The 17,444-nt window shown below is 35.8% G+C and overlaps 1 protein-coding gene across 4 annotated transcripts in view; it reads left to right on the top strand.

The window, feature by feature from the left end:
* The first annotated feature begins 504 nt into the window (after positions 1 to 504).
* The window catches only part of CGRRF1 (cell growth regulator with ring finger domain 1), a 58,906-nt gene continuing 41,966 nt past the window's right edge, over positions 505 to 17,444 (top strand). For 2 of the 4 annotated variants that reach the window (XR_004232064.1, XM_012549124.3), the window contains exon 1: positions 526 to 745. Coding sequence is in view for 3 of the 4 variants with exons in the window: in XM_012549124.3 (XP_012404578.1) it covers positions 642 to 745 (104 nt within the window). In the remaining variant the exon portion in view is untranslated. Of the gene's footprint in view, positions 746 to 17,444 lie in introns of all 4 variants that reach the window. The other 2 variants (XM_012549130.2, XM_003756387.4) reach the window with 2 other exon arrangements.

Genomic DNA, 17,444 nt, shown 5'->3' with positions numbered 1-17,444 from the left:
TGCCCAATCTAATTGGTGTTTTCTCAATTCTCATTCTTTTCGACTTTTCTGAAGTCTTCAATATTGTCCATTATCCTCTACTCTTTAGGGTTTGTTTGTTTGTTTTTGGTTTGCTTTTTTCTGGCAATATTCTCTCCTAACTCTAACTACTTTTAGTCTCCCTTGTATTTTCATCTAGGTTGCCCTCTAAGTAGCCCTCGTGGTTCTGTCTAGGATCCTCCATGATTTCAATGATTATTTCTGTGGGGGTGATTCTCAAATCTATTTACCAATCCCTAATCTATCTGCTAACTTCAAATCTCCCATTTGAAATTGATGTCGTCTAGACAATTTTTAACTCAACATATGTTAAACGGAATTCATGACGTTACCTCGAAGTCCCTCCCGTTCTGAACTTCCTTATTCCTACTATCCTACCACTCATCAGGGCAAAAGAGGCGGGACTCTCAGGCAATCAATGTTCTGATTGGTTCCAAGACTCAAGGCATTCAGATTCTGGGGTTTCACAGTAACCAACAATGCTGAGAGATCGCGAAGCCAAGAAGTTTGTCCATGCTGGCTTCCTATAGCCAAAAGAATTTCCGGGATACTTCATTCGGGTCAGTGCTGGACAGGGCTCGAATCCTGGCTGATTTTACTCGATGGCTGCTGTGTTTCTGGTGATGCTCTACGAGTACTCACCACTCTTTTACATCGCCGTGGTCTTCACCTGCTTTATTGTGACCACCGGCCTGGTGCTGGGATGGTAAGGGGCTTGGGATAAAGGGGGAGCCGGTTTCTAGGCCGAGCGCGGTGGGATGTCTATTCTACGGGAGGGAATGACAGCGGGAGGAGAAGAGGGACGCGGGCCCGAAATCCGTGGGGAGCCTATCCTGGCCTGCACCCGGCGCATAGGATCCCACATCCTTTCTCAGGAATGTTAAACAATGATTAGTATTTCTAAGTGCTTCATTCTTTAGGCTAAATAACATTTTAATTGTTGTCCTTTATTCATTTGGGAGGTCCTTTTTTTTTTTTTTTTTTTAACCTTTTTCAAATATCAGTGCGGTCTGGTTGGAGAGAGAATGCAGAATGTAAATGAAAATTAAAAGCCTTGAAAGTACAAAAGAGTTTGCTGTGAGTTTAGGGAAAGTCAGATCATGTGAAGAACATTTTTATGTTGAAACTGAGAGGACAACAGAGATATACCAATGGAACAAACGCCGACTGGCATTTCTTTAACAATGTGTTCTAACTAGTTACATAAAAAAATGATCCATGTTTGGATTCTACTTCTTGATGTACCATGTGAGGGAGTTGCAGTGACACTTAAGATGAAGTTGGAAAGGGTCACTGGACCTGATGACTAGGACAGAGAAAATCCAAGCTAGAAGGGATGAAATTTTAAAGGTATATATGAAAAAGATCAGAGATTATAAAGTAATAAAAGACATCAGACACTTGTTACTCATATGCCTACTTTTATAGTCTTTTTAAAATCTTTGGGAGTATTCTGCCCTTATGTTAAGGTATCCTTGATAATTAGAAGAAATGTCATCTTTCATGACTAACCCCATTCCTATAGATTCACAGTTAATCTGAAAGACATATGGAATATAAAATATCACTTTAACTTATTTATTGATGTTTAAAAAGAATTTGACTAAAATGCATGTAGTTGTGACTATAGACTGACAAAATCAGGAAACATTTATCCAAGAAATTTTCCACTGTGGAAAAAATATCCTGTTTAGAATGCAAACGAAAGAAAGATTCTTTATTGCTGATCTGATCTTCTAAATGATTTTAAAGATATAATTTCACACTCAAAAGAGAATTCAGATATAATGTAGTCTAGCCTATACCCCTAATGACTCCTAAGGTCCTTTCCAATTTTGAAATTTGGTGAATAGAATATCATATAATATCATTTATAGGTAATCATCTAATTATGTTACCAACAAAATGTCTGAATAGCTGAATAGGTCAAGGATGGGAGGATGGAAGAGGTTATTGCATTACTTCTCTTTGCCAACTCCAAAACAAAGGAATTATTTGACAAAAGTAGACAAATTACAGCTGATTTCATATGATGATCCCATCCCCTACCCCCAATTCTGAACAATATAAATTACTTATGAATTAACACTGGAAAACTTTAATACCTAAAGTTCTCATAGCACCATGACTCTACTCGCCATTGTGAGTACAAGTTTCTGACTCAGTCAGAGCATAGAATGCTTTGTAACTGTAATGATTCCTAACTAAATGCTTCTATTACCCTCCCACCACTATACAGAAAGCAGAAGACACTGATTTTGCCCACTCAAGTGAAAGAAAGGAGGAAGAGGAAGAAGGAATTAGTGGCCTAAAAATGTATTTCCTTGCTGGGACCTGGATTTAGAGATAGGGACCCCTAACCTGCTCATCCTACAACAAGTGATAACTGATAATTCTATCCAACTATAGGAAGGAGAGTATAAGAAGGAATTGGGCAAACTCAAAAACATGCTAGGTTTGCTACCCTAAGACCTACAGAAAAGAGATGAATAGCCCCCTGGGTTTAACAAATGGAACTAGAAACCACCAGGACTGATTGTGTTCCCTCCCTCATCCTCCAACCCATCATTTCTTTCTCTCTCTCGCTCTCCCTCTCTCTCTCTCCCCCCTACCTTATAAGCCAACTTCCCACTCACCTTAGGTCCTTTATCATTCTAGCACTAGAGCTGGAAGTTCCCAACCCTCTAATTTTACAGATAAGGAAACATTTGCTTAAGGTCACTCTAGTAGTTGTCAAAGGTAGAATTTTAAGTTAGGTCCTTTGACTCCATTGTATACCATGTTGCTGGAGAAGTGGGAAAAGGAAGAAAGCCAAAAAAATGAATGAAAGGGAAAACAAGGAAAAGACTAAAATGCCTTAAAAAGAAAAAGCCTCAATATAAAAGCTCAATGAACATGTAAATTAGCCAATAGAAAGGATTCTAAAAGGAGAAGAAAAAAATCAATAAAACTCAAAAATTTACACTTAAATATATAGAAAGAAAAAAGAAAAATTGTTTTTAAAAGAAAAAGAAAAATGAACTACTAATGCCTAATGAAAGAATCCTCTGGACTCTCCAGAAATAATGAGATAACAGAAAGAAATTCAAGAATGATTTCAAATAAAATTGCTTTTTTAAAAACAGCCAACCAAGTAATCATTTATCTTCCAGTTTAAGATCTTCACCATTCCTCACCTCTCTTGCCAGGAAACCCATTGTCCTCTATAACAGCTCCTTTTACTTTTAATTTTTTTCTCATTTTTAGGATGTTAATTTTTCTAATGAAATCTGGCTCTCTGCAACTTAATCCCTTTTCTTCCACCTTCTGCTCTCTGTATGCAAGCAAAAAAATCTGATCTTTTTTTCCTTGACATCCTTTTATATATTTGAATTTGATTCTCTTTGTTTTTCTAGGCTAAAATTCTTAGTTCCTTTGATCTTCATATATCATGGCCCCCAGAATTCTCATGTCCAGTCAATACTCCTTTGTATACTCAGTTTATTAATGTTCTTTATAAAGTGTGACACTTAGAACTGTACACATTATTCTGATTGTGATCTGACTTGAATAGAGTATTTCAGAGCTTTTACTGCCATCATTCTGGACAATGGAGTTCTTCTGATGTAACTTAATATCACATTATCTTTTTTGACTGCCATGTCACACATACTATTGACTCACCTTGAGTTCAGAAATGCTGGGTCTCTTCAGGGTGAATTGTCTAGTTACATATCACTGGTGCAGTTAAGTTTTTGAGTTGTTGACTTTTATCATGCTATGGAGATAACTGGACATATTGGATAGATTGTGGGATTAAAGTTAGAAAAACCTGATTCCAAATCTTACCTCTGAAACATAATAACTGTATGACCATGGTCAGATTCATTTAACTTCTCTAGGCCTCACTTTCCTCACCTGTAAAATAGTACTTAGGATTGTTTGGAGGATCAAATGAGGTCATATATTTAAAGTGCTTTACAAATAAAGGGCTATGTAAATGTCAATTATTATTGTTACCAGATTTAGCCCATCCTTTTGGCCTGCTGTGATCATTTTGCGTCCTGAGTTTGCTGTCTCACATATTGGCTATCCCTCTTAGTTTTCTGTCATCTGCAAGGTTGACAAGTATGCCATCTATCCCTTTATTGTATGTCAGGCCTGCTTGGCTCAGGCCAATGTGGTAGTTTGGGTTTGAAATTGGAATTAAATAAGATATATGTTCATTTAATAGTTAATAAAAGTAAACTCAATTTTACTTAGTGGTAGTGTGAAAAAGATGCCCACTAGGGATAAAGTCAATAGATAATTGGTTTTGTACAGATATATTGATAAGGTCAATAGATAATATCTTTGTACAGAAATGTATTTGGGCAAGTGTGGCGACTCATATGTTGAAGGATAGCTGTCAACTCTTAAGAGGCACTGATTTCTTGGGGGCTGACCTTTTAGGTAACTGGAAGCTATTAGAAAGCAAAGCACCTTTCAACAATACCACCTCTTGGTCCACCAGACCTGTTTTGGGAAGAGTTTTTTGGAACCATTGCTGGTGAAAGAAGATTTATATTCATAAGGTGAATACATGTGATCTGAGCTATTTCTGGAGGTTATATGAGACTCTCTAGGTGGGTAAAGATCTCAAGGCCTGGGGACAGAATTAAGAAACATCAGAGAGAATCAACTAAAATTCTGTGTAAGAAGAGTCCATCCTAGTTAGGTGAGTCTTCCTGAAGGCTGTATCTGAAAAATAGACCAGAGAGTCCTCCCTTGCCTAGAGTTGCTTTTATTTGATATGAACATGGCTTCTGGGAAGCAGTATATCCACTTCCAATTCTCAGAGGCATGAAAACAAAGATGTTATTTAGCAAGGACAGATTTGTCCCTTATCTGAGATCAGAAAGAGTACTAGTTTTCCAGTTGGGAATAGGTAAAGGAATATTTAAGAGAAGTGGGTACTCTGGCATAAAGAACCCCATTGGCAGAAGTATCTCATTCTTGGTATCATATTATCTCTGCCTAGCACAACAGGGCATGGGCACTCCCCAACTTCTGCCAATCTCCTAAGGACACCATCCTATTTCATTTTAAGAAAGAATGTAATATAACTCAAATACTGATATGCCCCACAGACATTGGAGAAAACATTGGCAGTATCCATGGATCTTGACTGGAAAAGAATTATCCATTCCAGTCTTTCCTAAATCCCAGACTGCTTGGCAAGACCTACAGCTACCACCCAATCACTAATATAGATGAAGATTTTATTTGACCTGTCCCCTCAAGGCTTTCTCATACACCAGTCATGCAACTTTAAGCTCTTCTGTCACATCCAACTTAATTAATTAACATCATGTCAACAACATAGTTATGAACACCCATGCTCTCCAAAAATGGAGTCTTTTTTTAGGGTCTCTGCTCACCAGAATATGGCATTATATAGGAAGGTTTTCAGGTCACCAAGGGAACAGTAGTGAAAATGACCTGTTCCCGACTAGTTAGAGGAAGAAAAACAAAGCCCTGATGAGATGAAAAACAAACCATTTACCTTTGGTTTGAGCTACCCAGTCTGTCACATTGACTAGGTCAAACACAGCTACTTTCATTTACCTCCCTGTAATCTATACTCTATTGTCATGTGCTACCTCCCTGCCTCAATGGGACATATATAGAATTAGTATAATGAAGTGCTTCAGCCTTAGTCTTTATTACCAATGAAGAAATATCTTTTTCACTCACACCTCTACTTAAAGATCTATTATTTGATATTAATTCCTAGAATAGCTAAGGGACTTCAGTTTGAGTCTAGTCACAGTAATTGTTCTAGAGCAGGGGTTCTCAAACTACGTGGGCAGATGTAGCAGCTGAGTAAGTTTATCCCCCTCACCCAGGGTTATGAAGTTTCTTTATTTAAAGGCCTACAAAACAAAGTTTTTGCTTTTTGTTTTTTGTTGTTTTTTTTTTTTTACCATAGTCTGGCCCTCCAATAGTCTGAGGGACAGTGAACTAGCTCCCTATTTAAAAAGTTTGAGGACCCCAAGGCCTGTACAAGTACAAATCCCAAGAGCTTATGATGCTTCTTTCTTTAGATGTGTTAGTGTTAGAGACAAAGGACCTTTGTGGGCTCCATTGTTGAATATCATTATTATAGTTTCACAGTATCACCATACTCTAGCTCTCAGTTGCTTTTTTAATCCTTTGTTTCATTTAGCAATCACAAAGAAAGCATTTCTTTTTCCACCTGCAGAATTCTATTTGCACCAGCAACTAGTTGTCCAAAGATCACTATGATTATTTGCTTAAATATCAATAGATAATTTGTCTGCTTCAATATAATGACCGAAAATAAGTGAGTTGTGCCTATTAGGCACAATTAGGGACTAATTACCCTAAGGGAATGGTTACCCCAGCAGAGTGATATAGATCCAATCCATCAAACTCATCTCTCAAAAATTTCACCCCTTTCCTTATAGATCCATAATGAAGAACAAGCTACATAAGGAATCTTTGTTAGTAATTATTCATCTTAATCACTTAAAAAAGAAGACTAGGTAGGCCTCATTCTGTACCTCCAAGTGATTTAACTGGCTTTACAAAAATGAGTCCTCTAAGGTCTCCCTAAGCCATGAAACTCTGGAGTGAAAAAGAATTCTACATTAACTATATTAGAGCAGGTTTTCATCAGTCATTGTTCCAGTGACTTATCAAATTGCTGTTTAAATTTTTCCTGCAATTTCCTCAGGTCCTTGGTGGTCAGAGTTCACCCATCTTCTAACTTCTCTGAAGGAATAACAATTGGCAATAAGTTATAGGATAGGCCAGAAACTTTCTTCACATTGATAACAGTTTCCAATTTTCATTCTAATTCCAACCTTTCATTCTATTGCCTCATATCTTTGTTTTCAACAGGATTTAACTCCTTCCAGCAAAACTTTGAGCAGCTAGATGGCAAAGTAGGTAGAGCACCAGGCCTGAAGTCAGGAAAATTCATCTTACTGAGTTGAAATATAGTTTTACATCCTGGTCAAATCATTTAATCCTATTTGCCTTATCTGTAAAAATGGGTTAAAGAAGGAAGTAGCAAACCATCTAGTATCTTTACCAAGAAAACCCCAAAATAGGATCATGAAGATTTGGACATATGAACAAACAAAGCAAGACCTTTGGTTCAGAGACTATTCTTTGCCCTCAGCCTATGGGTTCCTATCTGAAGTATGTAAATCTTGACCCACATCAGTGTCACTCCTTTTAAAATTTTGCTGTTACCAGTTCAACTGTTCTGTCATCATGGCATTCTTTTTTAAAAACAAGAACTTTGTTTGTAGTTGCTGAATATGCCAGGTTAGTTCACCTTCATTTCCCTTATGCTGAAAAACTTCTATAGAAATACTAATAATAAGGGAATTCTGGACCCAATGCTTTCTTTAGCATTTCTGTTAGCCTCCTTTATCATCCATCCACTGAGCTAATTGCTTTGCATCATTGGGAGGGCTGCCTTTCTCTAACATTGAGAAGATTCTATATGCTACTAAAAGAGTCCTTTCCACAGAGTGCCACACTGCTATCTGGCTAACTTCTTAGAATATCTTTTGTATTTGCATTGCCTTTCTCCCACTTAAACTAATGTGAGTCATGATACCATTTTGACCCAGTCCTGCTTTTAACTATGCTAAAGTATTGTAAGCTTTTATTCAGTTTGGTCTGGTACTTTAGATTCAAGATTGGAATGAAATGAGGTACTGGCAGCACATTTAATAGATAACAAAAGGATAGTTCTGAAATGAAGAGGATATTTAACAAAGATATAGCATTAATTTAGCTAAACTTGGCCCTCAACTCCATACAGACCAGTAAGGCAGGATATAGTGACCTTCCAGGAATATATAGAATGTTCATCAAGTCAAGCCTGAGGTGTGCTTAACTCTTTATGAGCTGCTTTCTTATGCTGTTAGGTTGCAGTCTTAGCCCCTAGACCAACCAAGATTCAAGGACAGTTTTCTTTGCTTTTAGGGGGAAAAGTAGCCTAACTCACATGGTGAAGAATCTTGACAGGTATTCTTTCAATCACTGCCTTCAAGTTACTGACAAAAATGTTGAACAAAAATGCTAAAGAGACATACTGAGAAAACTATAATGAAACCTTTTCCTATATAGTCATTGACCCATTAATGATTACTCTTGAGTCTTTCTATTTAATATATTCTAAAATTGCCTGATTGTATCATATGTCTACCTGTTGCGCATAAAGATTTCTCAAATCCAGTTGAATCCTAGCTACTGAATTCCACCAAAATACCAGTCTAGTAATCATAAAGAAAAAAGGAGTGAAAGTGCTTTGATGTGACCTATTTGTTTTCATGTTTCCTATTCTTAACAAACCTATGCTGGCTTAGTTTTTATCATTTGACTTTCCAAGGGCTCACAAACTATAGCTTTAACAATATGTTTTAAAATTTGAATAATAATCAAAGTTAAATTCAATAGTGTAGAGTTAGAAGAATCAGTCTTCCTTATTTGAACATCAAAACCTATATTCACTATCTACCATACTAAAGTATTTTTAATTCTTGATTTTTCAGAGAACAATAAGGACTATTTGAAATCCTGATATGCAATTCATTCCAGTCTTGTAACATGAGATGATAGAAGACAGATAGCTTATCCTATCATTTATTTTGAGTTTCAATTCCTTATTAACCACTTTTTTCTCTCTTAATCTGAAGATTGTTTTCAATAGTAGAGAAAACAGAAGCAAAAAAGAAATTCATCCTAATTCCAACCTCTCATTATGTTGCCTCGCATCTTTGTTTTCAACAGTATCTAACTCCTTCCAGCAAATCTGGAAATATGCAGTAGATGGAGATAAAAAACCTAGTGTTCAAACATATTTTGATTCTTTAGGTTTTCAATTTTTTGAACAATAGCCAGAAGCTTATTAAAATTAAGAAAGCTCTCCAGAATCAAGATGGTCTTAGGTAAAAGAACAATTGGAATTTTAAAATATTCTTTGGCTAGTTGGTCAGTCTGATTCCCTCAGCCAGTTATTAAAAACTGATATTCTGAATCTATACTGATTGTTTTAATATAATTCATATGGAGAGTATGTTTCCTTTTTTCCCCTCTTTTAACTCTACAGATCTTACCCTATACTTTTTCTTTTCTCTTCATCTCTGTCTAGGTTTCTCTCTTTGTCTCAAATTTTCTGCATGGAGGAGGTGGGATGTGTGGTGGTAATGGTGGGGAGAGGGTTCAGGGAGAAAAGAGAAGAGTTAATACTGATAATTTTATTTCTACAAGAGACAGGAATGTTGGGCCCAAAGCAGAAAGACATTAGTTATGTTTACCAAAATGGCTCCCTATGCCATCATTTATTTTATCTGTTAGGTTATAGGTTAAATAGCTGTCTAAAATGGCAGATTTTCTTTTTGGACATAGTTAAAGTCACCAGCACTGTCACCCTGCCCTTTAATACAACCATAATCTTTTAAAGGGATATATTCTTTTAAATTTTTAACTTAAATGCTTAAAAAAAAGTTCTTGTACACGCAGCAGAATACAGTCTGATACTGTGAATCTCCATTCTGCTTGCTTTCAAAACAAAAAGCATATAATAATTTTTTTCTTGAATTTAAATGAAATACTGTCCTGATTGTACTTCTTTCTGAATTTCCTATTCTCTTATATGTGAATTAAAAAAAAAAAAAAACTTTCAGCAACCTTTTTCCCCCTAACTAACAACTCCTCTCATCCTCAAAAGCCAGAAGGAGGAGAAGGGAAGGGAGTGAAAGAATAACCTTATAAAAATTAGTATTGTTTCCAAACAAAATGAATCCACACCGCAGCCATGTTAAAAACTCTGTGTATCCATATTGGGGGGCGAGGGTAGTACATGATCTTGATTGGTTTCACAGCTTCAGGTGCTCGAGTTAGCTAATTTCGGTGTATAGTGCACAGACACCGTGCGAGCGCGAAGGCAACAGGTTTGTCCACACTGGCTTACCATAGTCAGGGTATCTCCGAGTGGATTTCAGTCAGATCGGGGTTGGACAGGGCCTGGCAGGGCTGGGATTCTCGCTTCGCTCACCTGATGGCTGCAGTGTTTCTGGTGATGCTCTACGAGTATTCACCATTCTTCTATATCGCCTTGGTCTTCACTTGCTTTGTCGTGACTGCAGGTCTGGTGTTGGGATGGTAAGGGTAGTCTAGGATCGACGGCAGGGCGGAGAAGGGGGGAGACGGCGGCATCTAGGCGAGACAAGAAAGGGTGCCCGGGACACCGTGGTCACCAGGGCGAGGGATTTACGCTAAAGGAGCGCTAAACACCTCACAAGTGTCATGAGCCATAGGAACGTAAAATTCCCAGGAATGTAAAGCAAAAATTGAGTGCTTCATAAGCTACCTTTTAGGCTGAATATTGAATTTTATTTTTGCGCCATGTATATTTGCAAGGTTCTTTTTTTTTTCCTTCCTAAATAAGCTTTACTGAAATTCTTTGAACAATACAAGAAACAAAAAGTTTAAAGTACTAAAATAGAAAAGGGGCTTGCTAAGAGTTCTAGGAAATTAAGAGCACATGAGGAATATTTTATGTTAAAGAACAACATAGATATGAAGTGGAACAGGTTCCTGGCTGACATTTCTTTAGTAATGTATTCTAATTGGTTACATAAATACTAATCAGTCAATCCAATAAACATTTATTAAACAACTATTATGTGTCAGGCACTCTGTTAAATCCTGAAGATACAAAACTAGACAAAAGAATTTGTCATGAAAATGACATTGGATACAAATAAGATATAGCTAGGGTAAATGAGAGATAATGGACAAAGGGAAGACCCTGACATTAAGGATTTATTATTAGGGGGGGATAGAGAATGGTTCTTTGTAGAAGGTAGGATTTTACCCGAGTCTTGAAGGAAGCCAGGGAAGTTAGGAGGAAGAATAGAAAAAGTTCCAGGCATGGGGTACAGCTAGTGAATATTCATAGAGTATAGGGACATAGACATTGTAGTGTTACCAAATCTGTAGGTATAGGTGAGTACTATATAAAAAGACTAGAAAGATAGGATAGGTCCATATTACAAAGGGCTTTGAATGGTAGAGAATTTTATATTTAATTCTAGAGTTAATAGGATGCCACTACAGTTTGTTGAAAGGAAAAGGGAGAAGGGTATATGATCTCTAGGTCACAGACTTCTAGGAAGGTCATTTGACAACTGATTGGAAAATAAATTGGAACAAGAAGACCAACCAGCAGACTTTTGTAGTAAAGTATGAGTTGATAAGGATCTATAACAACATGTTGGCAGTATCAGGAGAAAAAGGGATACATATGAGAGATACTAAGAAGGTAAAAATAGTGGGACTTAGCCACACAGAATGACTCCTAGGTTGCATGCTTAAAAGTCACTGATAGGGTGGTTTTATTCCTGACAATAAAAAAAGGGGGAGGAGGGGTTTTCGAGGAAAAAAACTAATATTCTGCTTGGGGTATGTTGAATTTAAGTTGTCTATGAGACCTTCAGTTCAAGTTGTTAAATATAAAAACTGGAGATGCAAAATTTGAAGATTGGGAGAGAGGTTAGAGATGAACAAGTAGATCTGAGAGTTATTCACATAGAAGTAATAATTCAATCCATCACAGTTGATTAGTTCATCAACCAAAATAATGAAGAAGAGAAAGAAGGCCTAGGACAAAGCATATTGGGATGCTCACCATTAGTGGGCATTACCTATCTCAAGACCCTACAAAGGAAACAGAGAAGTGTTCAGCCAGGTGGGAGGAGTGCATTATCTTAGAAGAACATTAAAGAAAAAAGAATTATAGATACTGACAGAGGCTACAAGGAAATTAAGACAAAAGAACATTAAGAAAAGGATGTTGGATTTGGTGATGAAATTGTTGGTAATTTTGGAGAGGGCAATTTTGATACTTTATATATAATGTGAGGGAGCTGTGGTGGCGTTTAAGATGAAGTTGGAGTAAGCACCTGGACCTGAAGGATAAATTGAAGAAATCCAAAATCTCTCCACTAGAGGAAGCTTACAGAAGATGAAAAGATCAGAAACCATAAAGCCAGTCCACCTTAATTTTCAGCATACAATTATGTTGGGAGAAGGGGTTTCAGCTGTTTCTGATGATTAGTGACTTAACCCCATATCTGTGAAAATGAGGAAAAGGCAAATCATTCCAATATCTTTGCCAAGAAAACCCCAAATGAAGTTATAGAGTCAGACACAAACTGATAGGAAGAAAGTAATCATGCATTTTAAGAACTTTATAGGTTTCTTTTGTTATTTTGCCTCCAAAATGAGGCTCTTGGTCACTGTTAATAAATGTGATATACCAAACAGTATAAAACCTTTCAGCTGTCTTTTTATAACTGTCATAGAGTCTACTTTAACCCATTCTGAAAACATAAATATAAAAATGAGAATATATTTACATTTATAATACTTAGCTATTTAAGTAAAATGTACTTGAATGTTAATAGAAGGAATTGTTGTATAGGTTGATTTCTTGGTCTTGCTTACCAATTTTAGGTACCTGGCAGCTGAGGCAAATGCAGTAATATTACTTTTAGGTAGTATTCTTTTTATTTTTTTTAAATAATTATAACTTTTTATTGACAGAACCCATGCCTGGGTAATTTTTTACAACATTATCCCTTGCACTCACTTCTGTTCCAACTTTTCCCCTCCCTCCACTCTCTCTGCCAGATGGCATGTTAAATATATCACAGTATATCCTAGGTATAATATATGTGTGCAGAACTGAATAGTTCTCTTATTGCACAGGAAGAATTTGATTCAGAGGGTAAAAATAACCCGGGAAGAAACACAAAAATGCAAACAATTTACATTCATTTCCTAGTGTTCTTTCTTTTGGGTTTTTTGGGTGTAGATGCTTCTGTCGCTCGTTGATCAATTGAAGCTGAGTTAGATCTTCTCTTTGTCAAAGAAATCCACTTCCATCAGAATATGTCCTCATACAGTATTTCACTTAGCATCAGTTCATGTAAGTCTCCCCAAGCTTCTCTGTATTCATCCTGCTGGTCATTTCTTACAAAACAATAATATTCATTCATATACCACAATTTACCCAACCATTCTCCAATTGATGGGCATCCATTCATTTTCCAGTTTCCAGCCACTACAAACAGGGCTGCCACAAACATTTTGGCACATACATGTCCCTTTCCCTTCTTTAGTATCGCTTTGGGATATAAGCCCAGTAGTAGCACTGCTGGATCAAAGGGTATGCACAGTTTGATAACTTTTTGGACATAATTCTAGATTGCTCTACAGAATGGTTGGATTCACAACTCCACCAACAATGCATGTGTCCCAATTTTCCCACATCCCCTCCAACATTCGTCATTATTTTTTCCTGTCATCTTGGCCAATCTGACAGGTGTGTAGTGGTATCTTAGAGTTGTCTTAATTTGCATTTCTCTGATTAATAATGACTTGGAGCATCTTTTCATATGGCTAGAAATAGTTTCAATTTTCATCATGTGAAAATTGTCTGTTCATATCCTTTGACCATTTATCAATTGGAGAATGGCTTGATTTCTTATACATTAAAGTCAATTCTCTATATATTTTGGAAATGAGGCCTTTATCAGAACCTTTAACTGTAAAACTGTTTTCCCATTTTGTTGCTTCCCTTCTAATCTTGTTTGCATTAGTTTTGTTTGTACAAAGGCTTTTTAATTTGATATAATCAAAATTTTCTATTTTGTGATCAATGATGATCTCTAGTTCATCTTTGGTCACAAATTTCTTTCTCCTCCACAAGTCTGAGAGATAAACTATCCTATGTTCCTCTAATTTATTTATAATCTCATTCTTTATGCCTAAATCATGGACCCATTTTGATCTTATCTTGGTATATGACAGGGGTCCTCAAAACTACGGGATGTTTATCCCTCTCACCCAGGGGTATGAAGTTTCTTTATTTAAAGGCCCACAAAACAAAGTTTTTGTTTTTACTATAGTCCAGCCCTCCAACAGTCTGAGGGACAGTGAACTAGCCTCCTATTTAAGAAGTTTGAGGACCCCTAGATATGGTGTTAAGTGTGGGTCCATGCCTAATTTCTGCCATACTAATTTCCAGTTATCTCAGCAGTTTTTGTCAAATAATGAATTCTTATCCCAAAAGTTAGGATCTTTGGGTTTGTCAAACACTAGATTGTTATAGTTGACTATTTTGTTTTGTGAACCTAACCTATTCCACTGATCAACTAATCGATTTCTTAGCCAATACCTTCATTTGATTTTTTTTTTCATTAATTCCCTTAAGATTCTCGACCTTTTGCTCTTCCATATGAATTTTGTTGTTATTTTTTCTAGGTCATTAAAATATTTTCTTGGAAGTCTGATTGGTATAGCACTAAAATAAACAGATTATTTTAGGGAGTATTGTCATCTTTATTATATTCGCTCGACCTATCCAAGAGCACTTAATATTTTTCCAATTATTTAAATCTGACTTTATTTGTGCAGAAAGTGTTTTGTAATTTTACTCATATAATTCCTGACTTTCCTTTGGTAGATAGATTCCCAAATATTTAATGCTATCGACAGTTATTTTGAATGGAATTTCTCTTTGTATCTCTTGCTGTTGGATTTTGTTAGTGATATATAAAAATGCTGAGGATTTATGTGGATTTATTTTGTATCCTGCAACTTTGCTAAAATTATGAATTATTTCTAATAGCTTTTTAGTAGAATCTCTGGGGTTCTCTAAGTATACCATCATATCATCTGCAAAGAATGACAGTTTGGTTTCCTCATTACCTACTCGAATTCCTTTAATTTCTTTCTTGACTCTTATTGCTGAGGCTAGCTTTTTTAATACAATATTGAATAATAATGGTGATAATGGGCACCCTTTCTTCACTCCAGATCTTACTGGGAAAGGTTCCAGTTTTTCCCCATTGCATATGATGCTTAATGATGGTTTTAAATATATGCTCCTGACTATTTTAAGGAAAAGTCCATTTATTCCTATCCTCTCGAGTGTTTTTATTAGGAATGGATGTTGGATTTTATCAAATGCTTTTTCTGCATCTATTGAGATGATCATATGGTTTTTGTTAGTTTGGTGGTAGTATTCTTAAGAGACCAGACTTTGAGACCTCTTTGGTCCTTTTAACAGGGTCTGTGAGGACAAAATTATTTTCTTAATAATATTTAAATATTTTAATTTCTAATATGGTAAATATAGATAGATATAACCCACATAAACATAAAGCTCTTTGATTCTTCAATAAGAGTATGAAGGAAATCTGAGATCAACAAGTTCTAGTATGGCTATATTAGAATGTTAAAGGAGAATAGCTTACTAACCAGTGCTGGATTTCAGCAACACCAATTTGACCCTTTTGAGCCATTATTTCCTCAAGCATGCAGGGAAAGATCTCATTGGGCAGAAACTGGGCTTGGTCTTATATAAGAGTAAGGTAGTTTTTGCTGGGAAGAAGACAAAGTAGTAATTTCTTGACTTGTGTTACATCCTTGTCTGAGGAGTCAGTCTGCTTCATGTGTTCCTAAACTGTTTGGCCATTCCTTGGAGACTGGCTTTGGATTGTATTTCTGAGGAGTTCTTCTGGCAGAGGTTTTTATAAATTCTAGAAAACATTGATGCCAAAGTTTGTTTGTGGCCTGATTTTTCTTTCTGCTTTTCAGTTGGCACTTACTGGATAATCTTAGAGCCACCACAATAAGAACCTTTAGATTAGTCCTTGCCAAGGATCCTTGTCTGTCTTCTTGCTTTTGAGAAATTAAAAATTAAGAGCCACTAGTCTAATTAATACCTGCTAAATGATTAGCCATGCTTTTAATTGTTTCTGCTTCTTCTTTTATTAAATTTTTTCTTCCAGCATCACAAGCATTTTTAATTATATTTTAATCTTCATTCTGCTGATTCTTCCGACCCCTAACTAATCCTAGCACAAGTTAGAATTGCGGTCATTTCTCTTTGTTTGAGTCAATGTTTCACTTTCATTCTGGTATACTAGTTACTTTCTTAACTTTACACTTCTCTGCTTGCAAATAATGTGTCACAATTTCCAGTTATATTGTCAGCACTAGTTCCTTCTCTCCCAAGCCCTAATGGATCTATATCTTTTTCCAAATTAGTAAAATGTTTTATGTATCATTCTATTAACTTATTTGTATACAAACATGCCAGCCTTTTTTTTAACATGGGTCCTATTTTGCAGATTTTCTCAAATTCCTTGCATAACTGGGTAATCAAAGGGAAAACTTCTACTTGTATAGACACAGATTCTCTGTCACACAAACTATTTTCAAATTTGTTTTCTTACTTAACCTGCAGCTGAATGGTCTATTCTAAAATTATCCTCCTACTTAATTCTTTTAAGCTAATTTTACTTTACTAGGCAACTGCAATCTACTAGATCATTTAGATTAATTCTCTCTGTAATGCCTGTGAATGCATAAAAAACTTATTTTTTGTGACTGTTATAGTCACAGTTCACCTATCACCAATCATTTGAAGACTAGAACAATTATTTCTTAATATTTTAGAATTTGAGTTTGTATGCTTTCATATATAAGAGGATATTCTGGAAGGCAATTGTGATGGTCTAGGCCTGATGTAGCCTTAACTAGTGGTAATAATAATACCAAACATATAGTGTCTCATAAATTACTTGTTATTGCAGTAATCATAAGTATTATAAATAGTTCTAAAAATTAGAAACTTTTTATACATAAGAAACTAAATCTCAGGGAGTTGAAGTCTATGCCATATGTTAATAAGTGATAGAACAGCAACAACTTTTTGAACTCAAATCTTCACTCTAAATCTGCTGTTCTTTTCTCTAAACTACACTGTTTCTCAGTAAGAAAAGGAAGATGCACATACTAAATAAACGCAACTAATAATTGATGAGAGAAAGACTTGAGGTGGGTGAGTGTGTGTGTGTGTGTATGTGTGTGTGTGTGTGTGTGTGTGTGTGTGTGTGTGTGTGTGTTAGGGGTAAAAGGAGAAGAGAATTAAAATGATTTAGCTTTAGGGCCTTAATGCAGACTTTAAAAAGAAGAATGATAATACCAATGAGAAAAATACAAATATAGGAGTGACATGAGAAGTTTTATTGATGGAAAAGATGATACTCAAGATTTATTTTAATTTTTACCTAATATATATCTAGCTGAAGTTTTTTTTAAGTGGATATTAAGAAATTCTTTTAGATCTTTTGTGTTTTATATCACCTAAGTTTCCTAAATATATTCTTCTTTCTTCTTCTTAGAGAGTACTCCTTTCTATCAAATAGTAAAACAGGAAAAAACCCAACAGCTCAGTAAAATTAACCAGTGTATTAAAATAGATTGATCTTATAGACAATGTTCCACATTTCTGGAATCCCATCTCTACAAATCAGTTGGAGAAG

The sequence above is a fragment of the Sarcophilus harrisii genome, chromosome 2 (assembly GCF_902635505.1).
Source record: "Sarcophilus harrisii chromosome 2, mSarHar1.11, whole genome shotgun sequence".
Classification (NCBI taxonomy): domain Eukaryota; kingdom Metazoa; phylum Chordata; class Mammalia; order Dasyuromorphia; family Dasyuridae; genus Sarcophilus; species Sarcophilus harrisii.
Note: the sequence above shows the minus strand (reverse complement) of the source record. Positions and strands in the feature narration are given on the sequence as shown.